Source organism: Elephantulus edwardii, unplaced genomic scaffold (assembly GCF_000299155.1).
Source record: "Elephantulus edwardii isolate Elephantulus edwardi_28Jun2011 unplaced genomic scaffold, EleEdw1.0 scaffold00284, whole genome shotgun sequence".
In the NCBI taxonomy this organism is placed as follows: Eukaryota; Metazoa; Chordata; class Mammalia; order Macroscelidea; family Macroscelididae; genus Elephantulus; species Elephantulus edwardii.
This window is the reverse complement of record NW_006400034.1, coordinates 2197428-2205029: the sequence shown is the minus strand read 5'-3', so window position 1 is coordinate 2205029 and position 7602 is coordinate 2197428. Positions and strand designations below refer to the sequence as shown.

Below are 7602 nucleotides of genomic sequence, written 5' to 3'. Positions count from 1 at the left end.
GTGTAAAACTCCTGAACGGAGCACTGGTGGCCTAGTGGCAAGAAACTGCACCCCAAGGGAGAAGGATGGGCAATCTCCTCCAACGTGAGTAACTGCCTCTGAAAACCTGCTGGACAGTAAACTATGGGTCAGTTTTGACTTGATGGCATACGACAACAATAGCAATAACAACAACAACAACACCAACGCTCTTCAAGAGGTACCTGGTGTGTGGTGGTATTGTTAAGTGTCATATTTTCAAATCATGTCATCATCCCACTTAGACTTTCATCTCCTTTTTTCTTTTGAGCCACTAGAGGTTAAAGTCAAGTTCATCTCAATGGAGAACAACACTGAAGCAACAGAATTCATCCTCTTGGGATTAACAGATGACCCTAAACTTCAGGTTCCCCTCTTTCTGATATTTTTGCTCATTTACCTCGTCACTCTTGTTGGGAATGGAGGAATGATGGTGATCATCTACTTGGACTCTCATCTCCACACTCCAATGTACTTCTTTCTCAGTAACCTCTCCTTTGTGGATCTGGGTTACTCAACTGCTGTGGCGCCCAAGATGGTGGCGGCATTACAGTCGGGGAACAAAGTAATTTCCTACAATGGATGTGCTGCTCAGTTCTTTTTCTTCGTGGGCTTTGCCACTGTTGAGTGTTACCTTCTGGCTTCCATGGCCTATGACCGCCATGCAGCAGTGTGCAGACCTCTTCACTATACCACCACCATGACAGTAGGTGTGTGTGCCTTCCTGACCGCTGGGTCCTACGTCTGTGGCTTCGTCAATGCCACCATCCATGCAGCAGACACCTTCAGACTCTCCTTCTGTGGTTCGAATGAGATCCATCATTTTTTCTGTGACATCCCACCACTCCTGGCCCTCTCATGCTCCAACACACACACCAGCAAGCTGGTGGTCTTCTTTGTTGTGGGCTTCAATGTTTTTTTCACCCTCATAGTCATCCTAATCTCTTACTTCTTCATATACATTGCCGTTCAAAGGATGCGCTCAGCTGAAGGCCGGAAGAAAGCCTTCTCCACTTGTGCCTCCCACCTCACTGCCATCTCCATCTTCTACGGCACTATCATCTTCATGTACCTGCAGCCCAGCTCTGGCCAGTCCATGGACACAGACAAAATAGCATCTGTGTTTTACACCGTGGTGATCCTCATGCTGAATCCCTTGATTTACAGTCTTAGGAACAAAGAAGTGAAAAGTGCTCTCTGGAAAATACTCAACCAACTTTACCCCCAGTCTTTAAGCGTGCGTGGGAAGTAGTCAGAAGATGATGGAGGGGGAAATCTTCTCTAAGATTTGAGGTACTACAGATTAAAGTCAAGTTCATCTCAATGGAGAACAGAACTGAAGCAACAGAATTCATCCTCTTGGGATTAACACATGACCCTAAACTTCAGGTTCCCCTCTTTCTGATATTTTTGTTCATTTACCTCGTCACTCTTGTTGGGAATGGAAGAATTATGGTGATCATCATGACTATTTCGGTTTGACAGCTTTTGGTTCTGTCTATTCTCCAAAACGGTGCTTATATCTGAGAGAAGGAGAAGTCATAAAAAACAGCACTTTGAAATGCTTCACTTCGGATGATACTATTATTCTTAGTGAACAAGAACATGGAACATTCAAACCTTCTTTGTGATAGATTCACGATGTGTTTTAAGGAAGGAGATTGAGATGTGTAACTGAATGTGCCTCGTTCCTACTCTGCATTTGTAACGGCAAGACATTTTCATTCAATATTTAATTTGGTCTAGAGAGCAAATCTTCATCTGGAATACACAAATATTATGTTATGATTATGTTGATCCCTGAGTTTGAAAGTTAGTTTTTAATACTGAGAGAAGACTTTTCAGTATTTTTCATAATGTCTCGAAAGTTGTTATAACTTAAAGGAAAGAACCTCGGGTCAAAAGCCAAGCGGCCCAGGATTGTGAATCCTGCCAATCACATCACCCCATCCTCCTCATCCTCACTTTACTGTGTCTCATAGGCTATACGCCTCTGCACTCCAGACCCCTTTCTCTTAAAGAGCTGGAATAATTTGGGTAGAAAACAATAACCCACCTTTTATACAGAAGCAGACAACAGTTTCAGTAGATAAATTGCTTAAACTTTAACCTGGCTGCACATATCTTGCTTTTGAGAGCTTGCACTCTGCTCTCTGCTTTTGGCCTTTCTTTAACATAATTACCCAATCTTGCAGAACCTTTGGAGAATAAGCAGCAATTTTTTCCAAGGGTTACCAAGGGGGCTAGTTGTCTTCAGAATTAAATGCTTGTATTTCTCATTACCTTTGTGTTTGTTGAATTTATTGTGAACACATAAAATAGCTTTCTGTGCCCTCTTTGTTTTATTTCTTTTTTTCCCTCCCAATAATTCAGTTCACCTCTGGGCATTCTGATGTTCTGTAATTAGATGCTACAAAAACAGCCTGCCTGGAAATTTACTTCTTCAGATAAGAATGGCACGATGACGCACAACCCAAGTCCACCTTCAGGCCTTGTTTCACGTGTTAGATGGTGTGAGTGAAATGTGTGTGCGTGGGACGGCAGTGGTGATTAATTTTTCTTCTCACCTATCAACTGTTGATGGTGTTTATAGCTACAATTATTCTAAGTACCGAATAATGCACAACATCAAGGCCTGGAGGGGGAAAAAAGTGATTTTTTTTTTTACTTTATATGTGAAAATGGGAAATCTTAGTGAACTAACTCAAGTGATTTAGAAAGTCAACCTTATTTTGAGATGATTAAATTCCTTTATGTACAGACTATGAGAAAGGTTGCTCAGGGGTTCATGGAGAGAGGAATCATGGTGGTTTCAGAACATGAGCCTCACCGTATAGGAAAAGGTTTTCCTAGTACAACCATTATCAATATCTACAGAAAGGGGGACTTTCTTTTGGGTCCAAGATCTTAACAAGTTGGACTTGTCAGATCTACCCTCCTTTTTTCTCCCTTCTTCATCAGTGAGGTTAAGCCAGCAATATACATGGATGACCAGCCATCTGAACCAGTGCCCACCAGACACAAATGACGTAGAACTAAAGCACTTAGTCCAATCTACTCTTAGCTCTGGTTTCCCCCACCTTGAAACAATTGGCTTCTCCTTTGATTCTTCTTCCCATTCCTTGCTTCCTTCTCCTCCTTGCCTTTTCCTTTTCTTATTCAATCACCTTCTCTCCTCAGCTCAACAAGAACTAATCCCCACCAAGTGATTTAGCCCACAAAGTACTTGCTGTTGAGTCACCACTGACTCATAACAACCCCGTATATCTCAGAGTAAAACTTCTCCACAGAGTGCTCAATATAGCTGAATATTTGGGTATGGTGCCTTTACTTTTCCAAATAGTTGAAGATTTGTAAGTGGTGCATCAAGCCCTTATTTCAGAGTGCCCCAGGAACTCCAACTGCCAATCTTTTGATTAACTGTTATGTCAACACTATGACTCAAAAAAACTCTATAAAGAACAGACTGGGACTTTGCCCTATCCTTTGCTAGCCCTCCAATTTCTGCTACGCTCAAGCTTATTATTGTGGTCACTGTGACAACCAATCTCCTTGAGGGTCTTCCTTTCTTTTGCTGACTCTCTCTGTCTTTGCAGCAGGATGTCTTTTTGTCAAGGACTGGGGCCTCCTGACCACATATCCAAAGTATACGAGAGGATATTTCACCATCCTTACCTCTAACAAGCATCCTGATTCCATTTCCTCCAAAACAGGTCGGTTTGTCCTTTTGACATTTCATGGAATACCCAATATTCTTTATTGGCAGCGCAATCCAAAGGCATTGATTCTTTTCCAGTCTTCCTTATTCATTGTTCGATTTTCAGATGCATATGAAGTAACTGAAAACAATAACAACATCAAAACAACCATGGCTTGGATCAGGTGCACCTCAGTCTTTAAACTGATACCCTTGCTCTTTAGCACTTCAAAGAGATTCTTGCCAGCAGATTTTCCCAATGCAGTATTTCTTTCAATTTCTTGACTGCTGCCACCATGGGTATTGATTACAGATACAAGTAAATAAATATTTTTATAGTTCTAATCTTTTCTCCATCTATCATGATGTTGCATTTTGTCCCAGATATGGGGATCTTTGTTTTCTTGATGTTGAGGTTTATAGTTTGTATATTGTAACTCTTCCTGTAGTTGTTGTTGTGTATTGTAGAGTCAGAACAGACCCATAGCCAACCTTTCAGAGGCAGTTAGTCACACGGGAGGAGACTGCCCATCCTTCTCCCATGGAACAGCTGGTGGATTCAAACCATGTGCATTTCTGCACATTCTTCTTAGGGTATTTATAACTACATTTAGGCAGAGAAGTGAGAGTCTGCTAAAGTCAAGGTCCTAAATACCTATATAGTGATATTTTCTGTTTAAGTAGTTAAAATTTGTGCTTCATTCAACTAGCAAATTGAAGCCCTTGTCTTAGAACGGTGAGAAGAATGCATATACTTTCTCTTCTTGTCCATTATGTGATCTCAGAGCAATCATTTAATCTCTCTGAGCCGAAGTTATAGGCTAAGTTATGAAGACAACGTGGAAGCAAGTATATGAAAATACCTGTCATAGTGAGAGCAAGAGCCAGGAATCCTATCCTATCTCTTCATTTAGCTTTCGTTGTGTTTCTAATTTCTGGTTCCGGAGCTCCCTCAGTGTCCCATCCAAGTCCTTGTCTTTATTTCCACCCATTGCTTAGTTTCTTGTTTCTTATCTTATTCTCGAGCCAGCTCATTTCAAGAGGGCAGTACATGAGTGTTTATCTACGAAGCCTGTTCAGAAGGATACAGCTTCGTGCCAGGATGACATCAATTTGCAAAGTACACATTGCAGCAGGGAACTTTTCATTTTCACATGGGAAGTCTCAAATGGAGACCAATTGCACATTTGATTATTAACGACACCCATCCTCTCCCTGAAGGAGTGATCGGATCAATAAGAGACACTTTAAGGAAGACCTATAGTTTATAACAGTGAAGTAAGTGCATGGGGAAACTTCCTACCTGAAATACTCACCTCACATTGTGAAACCACATAAATCCAGGAAATTATGCACACCCTATGGCAATAGTTGACAATATGAAGCACTTGTAGCCACTACCAAATGAGTCATCTGTTGTTGTTGTTAGGTGTCATCAAATAGACTGTAGCTCATGAACAGTAGATCCGAGGTTGAGCGTGGCTAGATTCTGAAAGGGCAACAGAGAAAGAGCTTCAAATCTGGATTTACAAAATATTGTATGTAGGTGAGTGTTTAAAAACCTTTTATAAAGACAATGATAAAAGAAGAGAGAATACTATGTTGTAGTTATTGTTGTTAGGTGCCAGTGAGTCAACCACAAGCCACAGTGACCCAATGAACAACAACAAATTGGAACTTTGCCCTATTCTGTGCCACCCTCATGATGTCTACAATGTTCAAGTCCCTTGATACATTCACTCTGTCAGCCTATCTCTTTGAAAATCTTCCTGTCTTTTTCAGATCCTGAATTCACCTTTCCCAGCATGAAGTCTTTTTCCAAGGACTGGCTCTTTCTAATGACGTATCCAAAGTGTGATCTCCAAAGCAAGAGAAAGTTTCGCTCTCTGTGCCATTAAGTAGCACCTTGGTTGTACTTTTTCCAACACAGGTTTCTCTGTTCTTTTGGCAATCCATGGCCTATTCAACACTCTTAAACAATTAAAAGACAACAATTGTTCTTTGGTTCTCCTTTTTCACTGTTCAACTTGTGTGTCATTGATGCTGTGTACTGTTGAGTTGGAACCAACCCACAGCTGACACCTGAATGGGTTTTCAGTGTCAGGAAAGCATATGAGAAGAGATTGCCCATATTTTTCCGTTAGAAAAGCTGGTTGATCCAAACCATGTACCTCTGTGTTGCCAGTGCAACTCCTTAACACTAGACCACATGGTTGTTGCTGTTTGTGCTGTTGAGCCTGAACCAAACAGCACCAGTTCTCTAGCAGGTTTTCAGAGGCAGCTAATCCCTTGTCCTGCAGAGCAGTTTGTGGATTCTAACTGCATGCCTTTGGGATTGTAGGGCAACTTCTTACCACTAGGCCACCAGAGCTCCCTCTAAGGAAGCAATTTAAATTACTCTGGCTTGAGTCAGGCACATCTTAGTCTTTAAATTGATGTCTTTACTCTTTAGCATTCGACATATTTTCCCAGTTATTTTTTATAGCTACTACTATGAGTGTTTATTGTGGCTTTAAGTAAAAGGAAATTGTTGACAACTTCAATCTTTTCTCAAACTGTCCTGATTATGATGTTGTTTATTGGTCTAATGTATTTATGATATATATCTATATCTATCTATCTCTATCTCTCTCTATCTCTATCCATCTCTATCTATATATCTATGCATATATATTATTGTTGTTTCCTTCAAGTCAGAACTGACTCATTGTTGATTCTCCAGCAGATTTTCAGAGATAGCAAATTGCAAGAGAGGAAACTGCCCATCTTTCTACCATAGAGTATCTGGGTGATTTGAACCACGTGCCATTGGAGTTGCAGCACAGCTTCCTACCTCTAGGCCACTAGAGCTCTTTGTATATGTTTGGGCGTATAAAATTATATATATTTGATGAGTCATGGAGTACAGTCAGTCCTCTATCTCTGATTCAACTGACTGAGAACTAAAAATATTTGGAAAAAGATTTCAGAAAGTAACACTTGAATTTTCCATATGTGTAGCACTAAGCTGAATCCATGCCAGTGAAAGGAAGTGTAGGCATACTTTGCCATATAGTCTTGCTTAATTTCACAGATCTTCATATTATGTGGCATTTCTTATTTGAGCTCTACTCACCTCTTTTCTCATTTGTTTGCTGCTTTTGTTTTTACACAATTTGTTTCAGTCGGGGGTTGGGGGAGCTCCTAAAAAGTAATTAAGGAATCAAAATAATCCATCCAAGTCCAAGAGGGAGCTTAAGATGCTATTTACACTGTATTAAGTATTGTAAGTAACCTGTCATTGTTGTTATGTGTCATTTAGGTGGAACTGATGCACAGTTTTTCAGAGGCTTTAAATTGCATAGGAGGAGGTAGCCCGTCTTTGTTCTGCACAGTATATGGTAGATTAGAACCATATGCCTTTGAGTTGGCAGTGCAATTCCTTTACCACCAGCCCATCAAAGCTTATAAGTAATCTAGAGACGATTTAAAATATGCAAGAGGATGTGTATGTTGTCGTTAAGAGGTTTTGAGTTAAGTATGATTCATAATTACATATGAACAACAGATCTGAATCCTCTCCTCTCCTGTACCACCCTCGCCGTCTCTTATACACTTGAGTCCATTGCTGCAGTCACCATGTCAGTCTCTCTCACTCGGATCTTCCTTTCTTTCACTGACCTTTCTTAGCATGATATATCTTTCCACTGGGCCAATAAATAAGCAATAAATGGAGAAAGGATTGAAAGTGTCAATTATTTCGTCTTATTTGAATCCAAAATCAATTTCATGTATCGTTGGATTCTATTTGTTAGTATTTTATTTAGGATTTTTGCATCAATATTCATGAGAGATATTGGCCTATAGTTTTCTATTTTGGTGGTGTCTTTTCCTGGCTTTGGTATCAA

The 7602-nt window shown here is 40.3% G+C and overlaps 1 protein-coding gene across 1 annotated transcript; it reads left to right on the top strand.

The window, feature by feature from the left end:
- The first annotated feature begins 319 nt into the window (after nt 1-319).
- Nucleotides 320-1270, top strand: LOC102848774 (olfactory receptor 1444-like). The gene has a single exon (XM_006900421.1). It carries the CDS (start codon nt 320-322, stop codon nt 1268-1270), a length of 951 nt encoding a protein of 316 aa, XP_006900483.1.
- Nucleotides 1271-7602: the final 6332 nt, after the last annotated feature.

Bases quoted from the DNA above. Each gene is read 5' to 3' on its own strand.
- LOC102848774 (XM_006900421.1), top strand. From the start codon at position 320: ATGGAGAACAACACTGAAGCAACAGAATTCATCCTCTTGGGATTAACA.